General features: G+C 44.1%; 1 protein-coding gene across 1 annotated transcript in view; it reads left to right on the forward strand.

Moving 5' to 3' along the window:
- Positions 1 to 1,149: 1,149 nt before the first annotated feature.
- The window catches only part of Me2 (malic enzyme 2), a 42,585-nt gene continuing 22,169 nt past the window's right edge, over positions 1,150 to 21,565 (forward strand). Inside the window, exons 1-7 of the mRNA XM_075968330.1 lie at positions 1,150 to 1,276; positions 10,666 to 10,785; positions 13,719 to 13,852; positions 16,412 to 16,561; positions 18,360 to 18,435; positions 19,861 to 20,022; positions 20,291 to 20,394. Of these exons, the coding sequence (XP_075824445.1) occupies positions 10,678 to 10,785; positions 13,719 to 13,852; positions 16,412 to 16,561; positions 18,360 to 18,435; positions 19,861 to 20,022; positions 20,291 to 20,394 (734 nt within the window). The 5' untranslated portion in view covers positions 1,150 to 1,276; positions 10,666 to 10,677. The remainder of the gene's footprint in view (positions 1,277 to 10,665; positions 10,786 to 13,718; positions 13,853 to 16,411; positions 16,562 to 18,359; positions 18,436 to 19,860; positions 20,023 to 20,290; positions 20,395 to 21,565) is intronic.

Raw genomic sequence — 21,565 nt, forward strand, 5'->3', positions numbered from 1 at the left:
CTTGCCACACCTTGAGCTTCTGGCAGGCAGGGTTATGCCAGGCCACACTTATTTATAGTTCCTCTTTACTGCGGTGGTGACTGCAACAGCCATACCTATTATTTGTCTGCTAACTGTAGTTTCCCTCAAGTGCCCCACCCTTCAGTGTTCAGGGCAGTGGAACTGCCTGCCTTTGAGGGGAACATACTTTTCTCTCGCTGGCTTCTCTTAAACTTTTCTTATACATTTCCAACATCTTTAAAATTCTTATCTTCTCTTTATTTACCCTTTTATCTTCTAAACATTACTATTTTTATCCCTTAAGCGTATAAAGAATCCATTATAGTGAATAATTTCTAGCGATTATAGCTTCTGAAACAAAAATATCGTCCAAAATTCCTAGCTGTGGGCGGGAACAGATTCAGGAAGGTGTGTGTGTGTGTTCCTTGCTGCTTTCCAGGATACTAAGAGTTTCAGAGCTTTCCCAAGAACACTGAATTCATGGTGACGGTGGTAGCACTAATGATTAGTAAATTCCCGGTAGGTCAGTAACTGGGCTAGCAGCCATGTAGGATGGCACAGAATTTTGCATAAGACCTATATACGCCAATAAATACAGCTCAGAAAAATACAACACCAGCCAGAGCTCGCGTTTCTTGTGCTCCCTACTCGCCATTCTCCTGCTCATCTCTTCCCTCCTCCACGAGAACCCACATCATAATTTCCTCGTGTCTGGTGGACTAGGAGATGTGGTACCCGCAGACCACGCGCCGCGCCTGCGCACAGCGTCTTCTCGCGTGAACGCCCTGCAGTGGCCGCCGACTCCCTGCCCATCCGGAGTGCCCGGCCGGTGGCCGGCATAAGCCACCCGCCGCGTCCTCATGGAACCGGGTACCACCCTGCTCTCCCGAAGCACATCCCTCCTCCCGCCGTCGGGGCCGCACAGGAACTGGTGCGCGCCACCTCACAACAGTTAACACCCAGGAACCCGGCGCAGGAAGGTGCCGCCCGGAGGAACCGAGCCGGGGGCGGGACTAGGCCGGAGTCCACGCCTCGCGCCAGATCCCGGCCTCCCATTGGCCCGTGTGCCTGTCTGTCCGCCCGGCACTGGCCCGCGCCTCTTTCTCCGCTACCTCTGCGCGTGTGGGGCGGTCCCCCCGGCAGAGCAAGCCGGAGCTGGCGCCGGCTGCCGGGAGCTTACGGGAGGCCGGGAGAGGCGGCGCCAGGGTCGAGCATCACGGGCTGTAGCGCCGCGGCCTCTCTGCCTGCAGCACCACCTGGCGCGGGCCAGGGTCTGGTAAGGCGCGGAGCGGGCGGCCTGGTGTGGGGCGGGGTGGGCGCGGGCCTTTCCGCCCCGGGAGCTGAGCGTGCGGCCCGCCTGGCGGGTGGGTAGCCGGGCGGAGGGAGGGGCGCCGCACTCTGTCGGGGTCCGCCTCGCTGGTGCCAGGACACCCCGCTTTCCTCCCAGGAATCCAGCTCGGTGGCTTCTGGATCTCGAGCATCCCGGTCTCTTTTCCTCCTGCGCTGGGGGAAAGACATACTTTGTGGTTCCAAACCCCTTTGGCAAGATTTCTTTCTCAACAGAGCTCGGGGAGGCACAGGAGTTAGGCTGTGCGTGTGTTCCTCATTTTAAAAGAAAGAGTTGTTGCAAGCTAGAAAGTTCTAAGATTGGCGTGGTTCCGTCCATTCATCTGTAATGGCACCTGTGCACCGGGGTTGGCCGAGGACTCTGACGCTCTTCACAACCCACCCAGAGTGTGGTGTTGCGTTTGTGGCTTTAGGTTCGACCTTATTTTGGAGGGTACTAATGATCATTCTAGAAAATGTGTGTTGCTTGTGGGGATAAGCATGATCAAAATAACTGACCTCAACAGAAGTGCACCCTTAGTAACGTTAGATCCCTGGAATTATCCTCTTAAATACTTGTGGCAGTCACTTTAAGCAAAGCAGTTAATAACGTTTTATTTCTGTTGGTGTCGGCAATGCTGGTAACAGTAGCAGCACTGTTGTTAGAAATGGGCTGGGCGCGCTGTTCTCTGAACACGTTACCCCACAATAATCCTTTCAGGTTTGTGCTCTTATCTCCCAGTAAATACCTTGAAAGGTTAAGTAACTATTTCAAGACCTGAGTCTTTAAGTAAGCGAGGGAATGGATTCAAACTCAAGCTATGGTCATAGCTCTCTCTTCTTCCCTTAACGGTGCATACTCCTTAAGTGTTGTTTATGTTATTAAGCGATTGCGAAGTAATACAAAGTTTTATTTGTAGTTTCCAAATATTCTGGAAGTTATAGAAGAAACTGTTGGTCACATCCCCTGAATAAATTAAAAAAAAAAAAAAAACAATGTGTCTTGTGTATAACCGCTGCAGTTAGCTGGTTATACATCTGCTACACGGTTTCAAAAAATACAACAGTTTAACTTTCTGAATACTGGATTTTAAGGAGTCAGCCTGGAGCATTGATTATAAGCTGAAACTGGCTCTTTGGTGCGGCTATGAAAGCTTGGAACTTTGCTGGCCAGGAATTCTGCCATGCTGCTCTGTTGTCGTTGGGCTTGCTGGACCTTGCTTTAATTAGAGCTTCATTCATTCTCCTCAAAAGTTGCTAATGAAGAAGCATCTGAGTCACATCCTTCTAAGGAGTTCAGTGTACTTATAAAAGTGCATTTCAGAGTCATGAAGGGCTCACCATTTCAGGGTTGTTGTGCTTTTATTTGGTTGGTTGGTTTTTAGAAAGGGTCAACATAGCCCCAGCAGGCGTGAAGTTCAGAATTCTCCTGCCTTGACTCCAAATGCACATCTGAGCCTCCATACCCTGCTCATTTTGGAGGTAGTAGTCTTTAAGTTAAAAGCTTCCATGATGTTATTATGCCTAATTTACATTTAATTCCATTTTAAAAATTCTTACCTATACTAAATTTTATATTGTGTTAAACTGAAATTATAACTCATTGAACTTGAAGCAAACTAGTTATATTTTGATACACACACACAAAACTCCACTAAGATTTGTTAATCTTAGGGAACAAAATGTGAGTTCAAAGTTATATTTGGTTTAATAAAATTTAATTATTTTATGGAACATTAACTAGTTTATTTGAAGGTGATCATTTTGCTTATACAGCTGAAATTGAGCAGTGTTTACAAATTTCAAAGTGAAGAACATATTACTTCTGTAGATATTGTAGAGTATTTTCTGTCGTCTGGGTCTCTGTGCTATTGTTCATAGCCTCCTTCTCGACCTAGAGAAGGAAGTATTTTAAATGTTAATTTCGATCATCCTCATAGCCTCTAAATTTAATCATTAAAAAGTGTTGATGCAGAAACTCCCTGGTGCTTAGAATGCGGGTTCTGACCATCAGCTTCTGGCCAGGGTAGCCAGCAGCAGAAGTGCTGGATCAGGAGCGTTTGTACAGCCTGCAATAAGCATTTGGAGTCTAATTTAAATTTAAGCTGTCTTAATTTAAAGCTTGAGGGAGCGAAGAAAGCCCTCTGAGTAGTTCTTGTTGTGAGCTACGAGAACTGAAACTCAGCGAGGGTGTGACTTAACTATGAATTAGTCGAGCCAGCAAGTGAGGAAACAAGGGTTTAAGTCCGGGCAGTTTGGCTGTATAGCTTGCCCTTAGGTCTCTCTTTTGTCTTGGAAAAACCTTCAAGTCAGGCAGTGGAGTCTGTGACGAGATTACTGTGTGTGCACATACGCCATCATATGTGCTGTCATATACGCTATCATTCTGTAAGTTTGTCGCTTGGGTTTGCCTTTCCTTTTGTGTGTGCTGTGCTTGTGCACACTTAATGCAGACGTCACAGATGTCCTCAGCTGCTCTGTCTTCTTCAGAGACGGGATCTCTCACTAAGCTTAGAGATGACCTTTGTCTAGACTGGCTGGCAGCATTTGCCCATCTCAATCCCCCGACCCTCAGCTCTGTGGTTACACCCACGTAACTGGCTTTTTATGTGTGGGTGTTAGGGATTGAAACTTGGGTCCTCATGGTTGTGAAGCAAGCACTGTACTCATTGAACCGTCTCCCCAGCCCTCGCTTTCCTGAGAAAAACGAGTGTTCTGATGGGGTGGTTGGTTCCTAGATTAAACTTCATGAACAGCTTTTGTTTGTTTCGTTTGTTTTTTAAGTATATATGTAGAGAGTATTTGGGACCAGAGAGGAAACTGCCAACTTCTAAGTTAAGAACCTTTTTAAAACCTACTGCAAATGCTGCTGTTTGGAAGGCAGGAGGGCTGCTGTATGTAATCTTGAGGGCAGCCTGTTCTAATTAGTGACTTCAAGACCAGCCTTTGGAGCATAGCAAAATGGTATCTTTAAGACCACATCAGAAGTACCCTCCAAAGCCCACTGTCCCCGTCCTGTCCTAAAAGATAGGATTTAACTGCCAAAAAGGGAAGGTCATAATTAATAACATAAAAATAAATATACATTTACTATTAAGAATTATATTATTACACTGCCCAAGTCTCTCCTTAGGTGGCCACAGGCCAGTGAAAACCTGACTAACCCCTATGCCAATTCAAAGACCATTTGGGATCTCTTCCTAACACATTCAAGTTCAGGTCTGTAACTGCTAAGTGGACCCATTACTCCAAGTCATGACCTCTCCTCTCCTCTGAATAGAGTCGGTGGCACTGGTCTCCATGGTGCTGGTCTCCAGTGGATAACCTTTCCAGATGGTGATCACCTCACTTCTGTCCCCAGGGCATGGCGTGACTTTACAGTTGAAGTTCCTGTTGGAAGTACACTGGAAGCCCTGTTTGTAAACAACACCCAGAGAGTCCCACAGCCGCAGAGTTCAAGAACTCCTTTCTCTTGTTGCTTACTCTTGAAAGGGGTCAGGGAGAGTGGCAGTGGCCATGCCAGCAGAGAACCAGGATCCATGAAACTTTGAAGTTTCCTGGAGCATGTCCCAGGGTCTGTGAAACTCTGGAGTAGGGCACCGCAGAGGAAAGCTGTGGACTTCAGGGATGGTAGAATATAAAGAGTCCTGCATGGTAGGGGCTGGGGAGAGAGTACAGCAGTTAAGAGCACTTGTTTTTGCACAGATTGGGTGTAGTTGCCAGTAGCCACATGACGGCTCACAGCCATCTGTAACTCTGGTTCCACAGGATCTGACACCCTCGTTTGGCTTCCTTAGGCATGGTACACAGACCTGCGTGCAGATAGAAACACCCACCTGAGAGACCCTCCCCTTCCTGCACACTGAGGTTAGTGAAGTAGAAACAAACACAGAGGCAAGTTTGAAAGGGAAATCTTCATATGCAGGAATGAAGAAAAACCCTCCCGGCAGTGGCCTGGAGTTGAAGTGGGTAGGCGGCCCTGGTTAGGTGGGGAATTAAGGACAAGTGACGTATTTATTGCTCTGCAGGAGCTGGAAATTGATTTCCTAGGCCCCATTTACCCTTAGGAGTCAGAATTTTATGCACTGAGTGAGAAGTAGAACAATGACCTTCCCGTAGGCAGGACTGGAAGTCTGTGCCCTGCCTAGGATGGAGGTAGGTTAAGCTAGTCACCCCACATCGTAAGTATGATCATAGACCTCTCTCACTTGAATCTGGGTTTGGAGATAGGCATCCATTTAGAATATGAACTAATTTAAGAGTTGGTTTTAGGCAATAAACCCTGGGTCTCACTGGAGCAAACTCTGAGTGGGCTCCAAAAGTTGGCTTCTAGAGCACATAAAACATGTCAGGCCACTAGCAGAGGTCTCTACTGCTTCCTCAGATAAAAATGACTCCATGAAAGAAACCAAAATTTATACATGGGTACCAAAGACATTAGAGTGATGGAAGGTCTTGGAAATATATAATGAAACCAGAATTTTAAATTATATCAACAGGTTCAGATAGAAATATAGACAAATAAAGTGGAAAACAATGCCAATCAGACATAGGTAAGTAGGGCTGGGAATGTGGTTTGGTTGGGAGAGTGCTTGCCTAATGTGCACGATGCCTTGGGTTTGCTGTCTAGCTCTGCAGGAGAACTAGCCAGGCAGTGGCACGTGTCTGCACCGTGGTGCATGCCTGCACAGTGGAGGCAGGAAGATGGGAAGCTCGAGGCCTGAGATACGAGGTTTGTCTCAAAAAGAGGAAGAAAGGGATCGTTAAAGAGCTATGAGAATTTAGGATAGAGTTGTTTCATTAGTAGTTTTAGTTGGAAATATGGGATTTAGAGAGAAAAGAAATAACTACATTAAAAACTGAAGGAAAAAACCGAAGGAAAGTTTCAAGGGCTGTACTTTGAAACATGAAAGGAAGAGCAGAGCAGGAGCCCAGGGAGCAGTGGCTAAGCTGGGTGAAATACCGCATGCCAGTTCCTGTCACTGAGCTTTCATGGCTTTTAACAAATTAAGAAGTTTAAGGTAGGTGGAACTGTAGGTGTGATTCAAGGAAAATCTGCTTAAGTCTGGAAATCCACTAATAAGAGCATAGTTAACGTTAGAGCTATGGAGTTAGTCTAAGTAGCTGTAATCTTCTGCTTTACACAGGCATCTCAAGGAGCTAGGTGTGGGAGTTCATTCCTGTAGTCCCATGACTCAGGTGCTGAGGCAGGAAGATTTACTTGATTTGGGGCTATAGAGTGCATCCCTGCCTCCCATCCCCATGGGGAAAAGGATTACCAAACAAAACAAACTCCTATCCAGAAGACTTGATAATGGGAGGGGGACCCAACAGGTCAAGAGACTGCCACAGGTTAGGAGGAGGAAGGGGTGTGTGCATATGTTACGGGAATGTATTCTATACATATTATATACATGTATAGGATGACAGAGTTTTTTTTTTTAAAGACCAAAAGGAAGAAAAAAAATCAGGCTCATAGTTACATTTTCTATGAATATGAAATGTATTTGGTCTTCATCCTGTTCTTTGCTGAGAGCTACAAGTTGCAGAGTTTCTTGCGTGATAGGAATGTCATTTGTTCTTGATAAGGCTTTTTGATCACGCTTTGCTAAGGAGGTAACTGGGTAAAGCTCCGGGAGAGCTGCAGGATGGGGCTGGCACTGTAGGGACCAGAGGACTGGAGGCTCGGCCTCACCCATGACCTCTGGGAAGGGTGGGACTGGACATTAAGCTCTATAAAGCCTCCCGAATTAGAGGAGTTCATGTGCTTCTGGGTTGCCAATCACGCGGAAGAGCAGGGGAGGCAGTGTACCCCGTTCCCTGCACTTTGCCCAGCATATCTATCTGCAGTTCATCTGCGGCCTTTCTATATCGTTTGCAATTGAACAGTAAATACAGTAAATCTTTCTCTGAGTACTGTGACCCATTCTAGCAAACTGTCACGCCCATGAGAAGCTGCTTGATGAGAGTATAGGTGATCTGTTACTTAGAGTCGGCAACCAGAGCAAGGCCAGGCCGGTGAGTGGGTCCTTAACCATCTTAACCGTCCGTGTAGTGTCACAGGTGAGGGGAATCAGGGCATCCTTGGTGTCTGCTGTACCGTTGTGTGGAGCGAGTCCGGTGTTCTGGTCAGGCGTTTGCTGTAACTCATAGAAGGAGGGAGGCGCTGAGCTCGCAGAATTGGTGACTGAAATGTGGAAAGAGAGTAAAAAAGCTTTCTCTTTACACATAAATAGTTTTGTTCCTTCCTTGTTCTGTAGGCAGTAGATCACTAACTAGGTCCGGATATAAGTTCTATTACTTGTTTCTAGAGGAATGGGGAGCTGCATGGCAGGGAAAACAGAACCCTCACTAGTCCCTTAACATTGTGTCTTAAGTTTCCAACATGTAAATGGAAGTTAAATGTAAATCTGAAGAAAGTAGGCTCTGTGATTTTTAGATCTTCTGGTTTTGTGATCACCAAAGTAAATTTGGGTATCTTTATGGATATTCAGGTTGTGTATAAGTAAAAATTCTAGGAACGGCAAAAACTGCATGAAGTAAAAATTGAAAGCCAAATTCACTTTTGTCCTTTCGGCTCTCCAGATCTTCATGTATGTGTTTACTTATGAGGCAAGTTTGTTTATTGTGTTATTCGTGTTTTATGTGTACAATCTTCACTAAACACAGAGCATTGCTTCTGTTAAATATTTTTGCCATCTTTTCTCTTAAAAGAAATCACAGCTGCATTTTAATTACTGCCTAGAATTGGATCATAGATTTGAACAGGTTGCTGGTGAGGACTTTGTTAGTGTTCCCTTAGTCATCTTTTCCTTCTCACCATTTCCTACTTTTCAGCTTTTCTTAAGGCACACACTTACTGCTTAAATTCCTGCTCTAAAATTTTTGGTTAGATTCATCTCTGTCTTGGCCCTTTTTGTACAGTGATTTTTACCCTCCTCAAGAGTAGAAAACGTTTCATTGCTGTTCCTGTCACCGCCTTCCCCTTCGTGCTTTATTTTAAAGTTACTTTTGTGGATGGCTATCTAAGATGAGTGGGACATCTGCGACAGTGTTGCAAATCTTCAGCTCCGTTACATCTAGCATCAGCCTAGCCTCAGCCTCACCCTCCAGATGTGGGTGTTGGTGGGGCTCCAAGCCTTAGGCAAATGCCTTTGAAACAGTGTACCCCACCTTTGTTCTGATGTCTGGTGGGTGGCAGAAAACAGCTTCAGAAGATTACTTGTAGACGGCAGTATTTCAGTGTCTATGACTATGTGGTCAGCAATACTTTGAAAACTAGCCTTTTGGGGTCATGGTGGCACACACTTTTAATGCCAGCACTGGGAAAACGGAAGCAGGTGGATCTCTGTGAATTCGAGGCCAGCCTGATCTACAGAACAAGTTCTAGGACAGGCTCAAAGCTACATAAAGAAACCCTGTCTTGAAAAAAAAGAAAAGAAAACTAGCCTTATTTGAATTTGCTGATCTCTGGATTGAAATATTTGCAGAAAATAATTGAGAAATAGTGCTAACTTCAGGCCCATAGGTGTGTGTGTGCAAGTGCAGCCTGGGCAGGAGACTTTATGCCCTTCAGAGCAGGGATTCGTGGCCTCTGCCGCAGAGGCCAGCAGCATTTTTTCAGGTAAAGAACTAATGAATAAATAGTTTAGGCACTCCAAGCCACATGTGTTTTCTTTGTCTTCTGTGTGTTTATTTCACATATGTGTTTTTGTAACCCTATAAAAAATTTGAAAACCACTCTTTAGGTCAAGGACCATGTACAAATAGGCCATAGCCTGTTGCTTTTAGAAAAACACACCCGTTTCTTTGATTGCTAACCTACACTGTCATAAAACAGTATTGCTTGCCCATAAAACAGTATAGTCTTGAGACACTTTGAAACTAGTGTCTTGTTTGATGGTAAAATTTAAAGTGTGGTGCACAGTTTTCTTTTCTAGAGAATTCCCATTGTTTCAGTGTTGTCTGCTGGGAGAAGCTGAGGAGAAACTAAAAACTGAGAGGAAGTAAATCTGAGAAGTCCATACTATCTCTGTAACTTCTGTGGAAGCTGGAGCAAGCGCTTACTTAAAAGTCATATTTTATGGTTGCTCTTAGGAAGTTTTTAGTTGGTCAATGATAAGAATAAGACAGCTCCGTCGGCACAAAAAATCCAACTAGGTCAAATCAAACCAAATCAAAATTCCCATCGTTTCATTAAGAATGACGCTCTCGGGTGGCTGAGTGCGTGGCTGAGAGGCAGAACAGCAGAAAGCCCAAGCAGCCCAGTTGTTTCTCCTTTGGGAGTTCACTCCCTGTGGGAGTGGTCCCGCCCCCCCCCCCCCCCAGGAGCCCAAGCAGCCCACTTGTTTTTCCTTGGGAGTTCACTCCCTGTGGGAGTGGTCCTGGTCCCCCCTCCTTTGGGAGGGGTCAGGCCTGGCATGCTAGGATTTGGAGTCCAGAGCAAAGCAACTCCCAGGCCAGAGGCTGGGGCTTTGCTCCCAACTGAACAGTCAAGCTGTGCTCTTTGCTTTATTGCTTAGTTAGCATCCTTTGGCTTTGAAATTCTACTTAGCAGAGGTTCTTCCCGCTTACCAGGAAGTTGAAAAGAGAAGTGGAGAAGCCAAAAGACTGTCCATAACATCTGCAGGTAGACAACCAGAAGCTGCATTTTCAGCGTTCCAGGTAGCTATATAGTCCAGATTTATATGGAATGCCATTGCAGTCTTCCGTGAGGTCTTTAATAAATGTTGTTGTAGCATTTGCTGGCACACTTAAAACCACTGCATAGATTTCTTTTTAAAATAATTTCAAAAGATGCATTTTACACATCTAGCATCCCCTTTCCAGGGCAACTTTGTACGTGCATTCAAAATGAAATATCTTACCTCTGGATGATATATATTTGCTTTTTGGTTGCTGTGATCAAAACCTGACCCTCCCCCCCCCCCCCAAATGGCAGAGATCATGATAGCAGTAAGAGCTCATGGCTGGGACCAAAGGGGTAGAGGGACATGGTGGCTCTTTTTTCCCCTTTTCATTCAGCCCAGGACCCCAGCCCATGTATGGTGTCACCCACATTCAGGGTAGGCATTTCCCACTAAACTGTTCTGGAAATGTGCTCACCGACACCTGAAGTGTGTCTCCTGGGTGATTCTAGTTCCAGTCGGGTGTAGCTCAGTTGCCAAGGTCAGGAAATGTAACATCAGTAGTGTATCTCTCTCTCTGTCAGCCTCCTCAGTTTAGCCTTTAAAACTAAAGCATTTTCCAATGTGCAGTGAGCGTTCATGTATGCCTTTGAAATAAATGAGGCGATGCTTTGGTGCAGTGTGTTTCTTACGAGCACTTTGTTTTTCCCAGGTGAGAGAAAAGATGTTTTCCCGGGTAAGAGCCGTTGTCACTCCTTGTACTTTGACATGTCGTCATTTGCACCTGAAGGAGAAAGGCAAGCCACTCATGTTGAACCCACGAACAAACAAGGTCAGTGACATTAATGCCAATGTGATTTATCTTCCTGGTGGAGGTGTGCTGTTAGACCGATAAGGCGTGAAAGTTTTATCTGCTAGCTCTATTGCTGTAGAACGAAGGTCTTTTGGGGAGAGTTGCTTTTTCTGTACCAGACCTTCTCATTCAGCTGGGTTTTGTTTCTTTGTATGGTTGGTTGATGTTGTGCTTTGAGACAGGGTTTCTCTGTGTAGCCCTGGCTGTCCTAGAACTCACTCTGTAGAACAGACTGGCCTTGAACTCAGAGATTTACCTGCCTCTGCCTCCTGGGTGCTCCCGAGAAAACATTCAAGTTTTGACTTGTTCTCACCTTTATTTACTGTATGACACTGGCATCTGAGTAAGACCCCTTGGCAACTCACCTGTTGTCATCTGAAAAAAATGGCAGAACAGTGGCCCCTGCTTGCTGAAACAGGCTTTGACATGCTTTGCTTAGTGCCTGGCATGTGGTTAAGACGTGTCAGTAGCGGTTGGGGAATAGTTCCATGGTAGAGTGCATGTTTACCACGTTCCTAGATTCAGACCTCAGCACCATAAAAAGGTATTCATGAAATGTAACTCTGGGTGAATATATCTGGTGTGTGTCAACTTGACCCAAGCTAGAGTCATCAGAGAGGAAGGAGACTCTGTTGAGGAAATGTCTCTATGATATCCAGCTAGGTGTTTTCTCAATTAATGATCAATGGGGGAGGGCCCAGCTCATAGTGGGTGGTGCCACCCCTGGGCTGGTGGTCCTGGGTTCTATAAGATAGCAGGCTGAGCAAGCCTTGGGGGACAAGCAGCACCCCTCCATGGTCTCTGCATCAGCTCCTGCCTCCAGGTTCCTGCCCTGCTTGAGTTTCTGTCCTGACTTCCTCCAGTGATGGACTCCAATCTGGAAATGTGGGCCAGATGAACCCTTTCCTCCCAGCTTGCTTTTTGGTTATGATGTATTTTTTTTTTTTTGCAGCCATAGAAACCCTAACTAAGAGAACGAAATATTTTTAAAATGCAATTCTGATAAGACAGTACTTGGAGAAAGCTTGCCAGAGGATAGATCCATAGAGTTTATGAAGTATGTCTTTTGGGGAATGCTGTGTTGAGATTAAAGATGTGATCTGTTTTTTAAAAGAAACTTGCCATAAAAATTTTGTAACATAAACACCATCCCCTAAAGAAAAAAATCTGATTTTTTTTCGATTATAAGAAAAAACTATGAGCTGGTTAGCATGGTAATGTTTACAGGGGTTTGAGGCCTGAATAGCAGGTGCCCTGAGTTTACCACATCTCAGCGGGTCAGCTGCGGTTAAAAGATGCTTAAAGAAGAAGACCCCTTCTTGGTTTTCATCTGCCTCCAGATCTTATGTGCTCCTTAACCTGTACCTCATTCCTAATCCAGGGCTGGAGACATAGCATGATGAAAGAGACCACCATGGTGTGTTTGGAGACCCGGTTCAAACCCTAGAAACATTACAGAGCAAAACAAAGCAGAGCCAGTGGCCTTTCCACACCACCAGAGCAGGGTGGTTGCTCCGCCTCTGAAACTCTGCAGCAGTTCAGCCCCGGCTCTTATGCCATTCCAGCTTTTGTCTCTTTCTGCTGCTTTTCATGTCTTAAGATCGAGATTCCCTGAGTTTATCTTTCTGAGACTATTTCCTGTTTCTTTGGCCAATACTATTCATCTACTTTGTATCTTTTCTAATGTCTCATAGTAGCCATTTTGTAAACATGTTGGATTTACCTTTTTTTCCTATAAATTGTGTATGTATGTGTGTGTGTGTCTGTGCCTGCAGAGGTGTCTAGAACCTTCTAGATCTGGAGTTATAAGTGCTCTCAGAACCTGCCAGTTATCTTCTGGCGCTTTTAAGGCTTTTCTGGATGTTGTATTCCCCAAATACCTCAGAGCTTTTCTATGTCTCACTCCTATGGACGCCTTATTCCCTAAGCCTTTTCCTAGCAGCTTTTTGTTCAGCCTGTTGTTTACTGTGGGTGTTATACAATGTTTCAAGCAGCTCTCTGAAGCTAAACTCAGCTGCTTTTCTAGGACTAATGCTCCCTGATCATTGTAAGCCTTCAGAACTTTGCAGAACTAAGAAAAAAGTTGATTCTGAATATTTGGCCAGTGCTTTTACCCCTTACCTCTTTTATGGAGGAAAAAAATTTTCAGAAATCCATACTTAAGCATTTGTGCTGGGATCATTTTAGTATAATTTATCCCACAGCTAAAAACTGGAAATTAAATATGTTGACATAGATTAATTTTTAGCTCTATTTTGTTGATTTCATTTATAGATTACATGCATCTATATAATAGGAAGTTTTATGTGCATTTTCTAAGCATAAATAGGTTAACAGTATGCTTTGATAGGCAACTCTATTGTACACTGTATGGATGTACCATAAATTCCTTATAGTACAGATGATGAACTTCAGTTTGTAACAGCCAAGAGATCTAGGAGCACTGTTAGATCTGATCCCTGTCACACACCTCTGTGTTCCCTCTTTAGAGATATTTCTCTGGAATGGCTGTGTGCCGGTCATAGTGCGTGATTAGAAGATGTGCGCATTAAGGTTTGTGAGTGCAGCAAGGTGTGGCAGCACACACCTTTAATCCTAGCACTAGGGGCGCCAGAGGCCTGCCAGGTCTATAGAGCAAGTTTCAGGACAGCCAGGGCCACACGGAAACCCTGCATCGAAAGAATGGGTGTGCTTTAGGCTGTCTTCCGTGCCCAGCAGCAGCCCCTCTAAGAGTAGCCCTTCCCACATAGTCAGCAATATGTGATTCATCAATCTTGAAACTTCGAAGTTCCTGGAATGTGTATTTTACTTTTTAGAATTTTCACTTAATTTGTATTTTAAAGGACGGTGCTGTTGTTACTGCAGTTAGTACTAATTTTAATTCTTTATTTCTATTGTTTTTTTTTCTTTAGGGGATGGCGTTTACATTACAAGAACGACAAATGCTTGGTCTTCAAGGACTTTTGCCTCCCAAAATAGAGACACAAGATATTCAAGCCTTACGATTCCATAGAAACTTGAAAAAAATGACTAGCCCTTTAGAAAAGTAAGAGTTGGTTGGGTGTTTAGTTGTTATGTTGGCAGTCATTTTTAGAATTACGGTGTGATTATTTATGGCATGAGAACACTCTTATAACCAAGTTTGTTCTTTATCAGTTAACTCCTCCTACGATGATTGTGCCTTCTTCGCTTTAGGGCACACTTGCCAATGCTCACTGTTGTAGAATTTGGAAGTGAGGATGACTTGCAGTCACATTCCACATGTGATCAGAGCATTGGTCACGGAGGTGCCGTCTAATTTGCTCACATTCTACCCCGTGGCTTGCACTGCTCTCTCACTGTGTGTGTGACATTCTGCTGCTAGGTTTGGAAGTGCAAGAATCCATGGGAGCCCTTTCATGCTGGTAGAAACTGTAGGTCCTTGCAGTTGCATGGAATATCAAATATTGAGGGAGCTAACTGGCTTTTATAAGTATGTTGCATGTGCGGATAGCTAGCCTGCTCCCATGATAGCCCAGGGACCAACCCAGGAACATACAGCCCGCCTTCTAGGAGTTTAGCAGCCAGTAGCTACACTGTGCTGTGACTGTGCTCTGTCTGCTTTAGTGTGTGTTGTAGAAAAATTTTGCGCATGGGGGGTCTATTCTGAGAGCATCTAGCTCAGCTTAGGGAATCAGATAAAACTTCCTCTCTGGGCTGAAATTTAAAGCAGGTTGCAACTAATGAGTTGCAACAGAATGAGAAAGGAAGTTCTCACAGGGAGTAGTCTGAGTTCAGGACTGGATGTCTGTTGGGGTAAATAGAAACACGGCTGACCTGCGGAAGCAGTTCAGCTGATGCGATGGGACAGAAAGATAGTTGTATTGGGAAGTGAGTGGGTGGGAAGAAAGTATAATCTGCTCTGAAGAAGTTCAAGTAACACGGGAAGAAAGCCTTTGAGCCATAAATAAAGTGAAACTCTGGTTTAAGAATTCTCGCGTGGGGAACAAGTTGAGTGTGTTCATAGTTAACAGAGCAGACTCAGGAGAAACCGCTACAGCAGGGTTCCAGAGGAAGGCCTAGGGTCCAGTGCAGAGGTGGAAGACTTTTGATCCAGAGGAGCATAATAATACAGATGTTGGTAAGGGTAGGTGTGCTAGTCATGGCTCTGGACTCATGCCTGGTGACTTGGGTTTTGTTTATGAAATAGGATTTGAGTGTCCCAGGTAAAATATAGAAGGGCTAAGGTCAGACAGAGAACGCCTGTTCAGCTAGGAAGAGGCACTCAATTATGAAGTGAAGCTCCTCAAAGTTAGATGGGCAAAAAGAGCAACCCTGGCATTGTGGTGACGCAGAAGAGGAGCAGGTTCATAACTTGAAGACTAGCCTTGACTACATGGTAATCACACAGAAATCTGTATTAATTGCAATACTGGTTGGGCAATAGTGTAAGTGTATTTCTAGCTAGCTCTTATATCTTAAATTAACCCATTTATATTATTTTATATTTTACCACAAGGTTTGTGGCCTACCGGCAAGATTCCAGCCAACAACTTGCATCTTCCTCTTCTGGCGGCTTCATGGCGTCTCACTGACTCCGCCTAATTTTCTCCCAGCATTCGGTTTAGTTTTTCCGCCTAGCTCTAGTCTGTCCTATTATAGCCAAAGCAGCTTCTTTATTCATTAACCAATAAAAGAAACACATATATAGAATTCCCACACCATATAGTGGGGGCAGAACACAGAAAAGTCGAGCATATGTGTGCACTTGGAGGGGAATGGCCTCAGCCACAGTGAGAGGCCTGAGTAAGGAACTGTCCCTAGCAGATAGTGAGATGGGCCATCGGGTGCATCCTGTCTGAGCAGATGAAGTAAGTCAGGATAGAGGAAATGAGGCCGGAAAGTACATGGGGGTTTGCGCCTTACTTTATTGGCATTTAGGATCCATTTAAGGACAATTAGAAATGGTCCCAGATAATGTGTTTTAAAAGAATGGGTTGGAGCAAGAAAGGAAAATTGTATGAAGATTGGTTAGTGATTTAGACCGGATGTGGGGAGGAGAAGTGGACATATTTGAAGGATGCTTGTAGGTGTTCACGTTGGGCCTCGGTGATCTACTAGATTGTCTCAGAGAAAGAAAGCAGAAGTTAAGAATGGCCTGTAGTTTGAACCTTGTTTTCTTGGTGTTGTTTCTCTCCTTGTACCTCATAATGCTTAAAACAACTGGATTATAAACTCTTCAGCATTGGTAGCTTCTTTGTCCCTGGACTTGAGAGCAGTGCTTGGGGCCAACAGTGTTTGGTGAGCATTTGGATGCCTACCACTTCCTTCAGCTTCTTCCTTTACATGTGGGTGTCCAGTTGATCCCTTAGCATTTCCAGGCCTTTGTTCAAAGGATTAGCTGTTGTTTCTCTTGTTATCATCTCCCATTTAAGTACATCTGTGTTTGGCTATAAGGTGTGTGTGTGTGTGTGTATGTGTGTGTGTGTGTGTGTGTGTGTGTGTGTGTGTGTGTGTGAAAATGTATGTATGTATGTATGTGAAGGACCCTGTTTTAGACATTTGAAAAATCAAGTTTTTCAGTGTGCTGCAAGCTAACTCAAACATTTGGTGTGCTTAATTTCAGATACATCTATATAATGGGCATACAAGAAAGAAATGAGAAACTGTTTTATAGAATACTGCAAGATGATATTGAAAGTCTGATGCCAATTGTATATACACCAACAGTTGGTCTTGCCTGCTCCCAGTATGGCCACATTTTTAGAAGACCTAAGTAAGGCTTGTTTTTACATACAAATATATAATTGATTATTGTATAAGAAAGTATCAATCTGTAACATCTAATTAGATTTCTGTGTGTTACTGTGGTCTTATCCCTGTCAGGTTTCTCACCTCACAAAATCCTAATTTGTATTAAAAGCCTAACTGATATTAATACAAGCTCAGCATGTTCATATCTTTTGTCCTTGTAGAAGTAGCTAGCTCCTAATACTATTGCCATTATTAGAGGGGCTGTGTATTCACTGTGCCTCTCTCCCCCGCCCCAGACCGTAATTAAGGCTGTTTGCAGATTGCCAGCTTTAATTTCTGATACCCATCTTCCCTTTAAAATGAAAAATTAGCTGTGATGAATTTTAATTTCAGACCATTCTACCACCATCAAACATTTTAGTAGGAAGAGTCAGTCCCTCTATGGGCCATTACCTCAAGTCCTTGAGTGAGCACATGGTGCCTGTCTAATGGGGAAAGAACCTGTTAAGACTTGCTGAGAGGAAGCTGATGTGCTGGATCTGTCTGAGACTATTTTTATTTGAGGTTTTCTGTCCCTTCTGATCCATTGTTTACCTTAATCCTTGTCCCGTCCCCCCAGCTCACACACTGATATCCCTGTAGGCATTTAGACCAGGAATGAGAGCATCTCTCAGCCACTCCCCTAACCCCTACATCTAGTCTGAAGGCTTCTCTCAGACTTGAGTCTATAAGAAGCACCTGTTGAATTATTTAAAAGGTTGAACCATGCCAGCTCTTTCTCTCTCTCTCCACAAGCTTCTGATGAGGAGGAAGATCTGGCAGCCTGAACTTAGCGAGCACCCTCTGTGCTTATGGGACAGAAATTCCCTGGCAGACTGAAGCATGATTAATATAAACTCAAAGACAGAAATTGGAGTTCAATCTGAAGATCAGAAAAGAATAGCGGCCAGCCCCTGGCTCTTACCTCAGCTGCATTTCAAAGGCAATCCTGCCTCCAGGAATCTCAGAATGAGACTGTGACTGAGAGCTGTCTCCTCCCATTTTATAATCCTCTCTAGGGCTGGGATTAAAGGTGTGCACCCCTGGGGTTAAAGGCATGCACCACCCAGTTTCTGTGACAACTAGTGTGGCTACTGGGATTAAAGGTGTGTATCACCACTACCTGGTCTGTAAGGCTGACCAGTAGGGTTGTTTTACTCTCTGATCTTCAGGCAAGCTTTATTTATTAAGATACAAATGAAATGCCACTACCGCAGACACTGAGAAGTGCAGTTTAGTCTAACCTGTATGGTGCTTTTACCAAAGTATCTAAAACGTTTCTAGGAGATAACCCAGTGGTTGGTCACGTGTGGTTTCTTATTAGAAGAGTGTTTCTCAGCTCAGGTTAAAGGAGAAAAGGTTGGCAGGTGTACTGCCTAGACAGACCTCACCCCGTGTCAGCTAGGTCATAGAAGCTCCTCTGTGCTTGTCATGTGCATCACAGGTGAGAACTGACGGGAGACGTCACAGCACGGGCAGGGCTTCTCCATGTTGCTGTATCATTAATTCATTGTAGCCTATGTAGGAATTTTTACTTTTATTTTTCACTTTGATGGTTGGACCATGCAATATGGACATGTTTCATTTTGGCAAAAGGATCACATCAGTTAACAGTAATCTTTGTTCAGTTATTCTATAAGCAACATAATTATCATTTGAAAGAGTTGGAATGTTCGCAATAAATCAGCGCTTGGAAATTAAACCATATCTTGGTGCTCTATTAAAATGTCTTTATCCCATGGACAAAACGTAGAAAACTGTCATGTGTTTTCCTATTGCAGGGGGTTGTTTATTTCAATCTCAGACAGAGGTCATGTCAGATCGATTGTGGATAACTGGCCAGAAAACCACGTTAAGGTACAAAGAGCACACCCTCCTTCTCACAATGTCTTCTCTTCCTTGTAAGTTAACTCTAGATTGCCAAGAACAAGTTCCCCTTGTCGCTCTGAGTTGTTTACACACATATAAGTGCAGATGTCTGCTCTGTGTCTGAGGAGGTGCTGGTTGTACCCGTCCTGAGATGGGGCACTGAGACAGTGCTTGGCTCTGAGTGAGACATTGGCACCAGTTAAGAGTGAGTTTGGTCATAGCTTTAGTTTCTTGGTAGAGAAAGCGAATGCTCACCCAAGTGTGGTGGTGCAGACCTGTAATCCTGTAATCCCCACACTAGAAGGAAAAGGCAGGCAGACCCATGAGAGCCTGGCTCAGAAAAGGAAAGGCAACAGCATAGGAATGTCGGCTGTGGGAGAGGGGCCGTTGTGTTCTCTCTCTCTCTCTCTCTCTCTCTCTCTCTCTCTCTATATATATATATATATATATATATATATATATATATATATATATATATATATCTGTCTGTCTGTCTGTCCGTCCATCTCTTTTTTGACTAAGGTAGATGTAGATCCTTGGCAAGTACTGCACTATCAAAAGAATTTTAAAATGTAGCAAATACGAGCCATGGTCAGTGTAACTCTTTCATGAAGCAAATTGGACAGCTTCTTTAAAGACCTGTGGGTAGCACTGTGCTTGTCTCTGCGGTCATCTCGCTGCCTTCATTGTGAATGTCTCCTTTACGTGAGTTCAGCCTTGCGCAGTCTCTGCACTTTCAAGGTGAAAGTAGAAGAACTGGATCATCCTTTACTACATAGGGAATTCTAGGCCAGCTTGTGCTAAATTTGACACTGCCTCCCCCTCCCCCATCCTTCCAAAATCATTAGTTCAGATAATTTAGGAAAAATTCGGTAAAATAACTAAATTTTACAATATCATCTTATACACTTATATGTAGGTATCCGTATATATGATTTACATTCATAATATATGTATTTATATATTATATATACTTTTTAAAATCTAGATTGTTTTCTCCTTTACTTTGCAAAGGCTTTTCTTGATTGCCCTAGTTGATAGATCATGCTGTTTATTTTTTAAACTTTTTATTTTGGTAATCTTGGACTTTAATTTGCTTTTCCCATGTTTCAGTCTATGGAAAAAATACTTAATCTATGCAAAGAATACTTGATCCCTCTGTCCCCTCATTCTAGTCCCAGGACAAAGTCAGATGGGAAGCATGTCTAGGAACTCTCCTCTAATCCCTCATAACAGGCAGAAGTCCTAGCTCAAGCCTGCTCCATGGGGTCAGGTTTGGAATTAGATAGAAAGGATTCTGCTTCTGCAGTGAGAGAGGAATAGAGCAGAAGAGCCCACCTCTCTGAGGATGAACTTCTTCCGTGCCCCACTTTGGCAGCTTCTGATGCGCTTTTTGTTTTATTTCTAACAAAGGCTGTCGTGGTGACTGACGGAGAGAGAATTCTGGGTCTTGGAGATCTGGGTGTCTATGGGATGGGGATCCCCGTTGGGAAGCTTTGTTTGTACACAGCATGTGCAGGAATACAGCCCGAGAAATGCCTGCCTGTGTGTATCGACGTGGGAACTGATAACAAAGTGAGTAGCACCCCCACACACACCCCGTCCGTTCTCCCTTGTTCTAAAAGAAACAAAAAACTACAGCTCTCTTTGAAGATGGTTTGTTGAAGGGGTGAGATCCTGTCATTTTAGGTGTTAGTCTTTGTCTTAAACTTAACTTTTAATATTTATATAAATAAGACTAGATCAAGTCTATTAAGTTTCTTAAATGATTAAAGTTTTATATGCTTAATGTAAATAAATATTATAATAAAAGACTATTTTTAATCTTCGCTTTCTTATATAGGCACTACTAAAAGATCCCTTTTATATGGGCTTGTATCAGAAACGAGATCGTTCCCAACTGTATGACGACCTGATTGATGAGTTTATGAGGGCGATTACTGACAGGTATCCTATGAAACTGGTGGATATGAAAGAACCTCTTATTGCAGGGTGGAGGGCACCATTCTGCTTTTTCCTTTTATGTCCTGGGAGCTTGTAAGGGAAGGGTTAAGTTGTGGGAACTCTTTCATGCCCACTGACATGTGCTGGCACAGATGGGACCTCTATTCTGCATTGCTGGCTGGGATTACCTGACATCTGGAAGGAAATCTGTCTGCTTCCGCCTCTCCTAAGCTCTCACAGCGCGTGCGTTCCTCCCTCAGCCTTCCACGGCCGGGCTCATTCCCACCCTCCGCCAGAGCCCTCCTTCAGCTTTGACATCTTATTTGGGCTCAGTTGTGGAGTTCGTTTGTTTCTGGGTGTGTGCATATGTGTTTTTGTGTGCATATGGAGGTCAGAGGTCACCTTTGAGGAGTCTCTCGTTTACCTTTCTGTGGGCTAAACTCGGGTTGCAGGCCGATTAGCAAGCACTACACCTGAATGGATCCTCTGTTCACACGTATACTTGTGGACGGCTGTCCTGGGAATGAGTTCAGGGCTTCACAACATACTAGACAAGCACTGTGTGACTGAGCTAGACTCTCAGTTCTTGCATATACAGTAAAGTGTGTCCTCCATACATGTGACTCACGAAGCCACCTGTGTGGCCCTGCACACCAAACTGCTGGGAGACCCTGTCTTGAGAAATTCTGTCACTGCATCCTGTTCTACCTCAGATTGAACTCTTTCCCTTTGCAAACAGCCTGCCTTCCCTATTCCTAACTGATAACGATGGCAGTAACGTTCACCCCGTTGCCAGACCTTTAATCTTGGTGCCGTTTGTGGCTCTCCTCCATCAACCAGCCCTTCCGTCAGAGCATGCTCAGATTCAGCATGCCTCATTAGTGTGTCTCTTGTCGCCCCAGCCTTCTTTCGCCTTGCCTGGATTCCTCTAAATCCTTCTCCAGCAGGTTTCTCTCTAGTTCATGCCCATCTAACATTAGGATTAATCTTGTAAAAATGTGTATTGCCTTACATATTTTGTTGCTGAAAATTTCTCAGTGTTTTTCTATTACCACAACTTAAAACCCAAATTCTTCATCTTTGTGGTCTAGCATGTTCTTTTTCTGTCTCCCTCCCCCCCCCTCTCTCTGTGTGTGTACTGGTGTGTGTACAATGGCAACCGTGTGTGGAGATC

The sequence above is a fragment of the Microtus pennsylvanicus genome, chromosome 4 (genome assembly GCF_037038515.1).
Source record: "Microtus pennsylvanicus isolate mMicPen1 chromosome 4, mMicPen1.hap1, whole genome shotgun sequence".
Lineage (NCBI taxonomy): Eukaryota > Metazoa > Chordata > Mammalia > Rodentia > Cricetidae > Microtus > Microtus pennsylvanicus.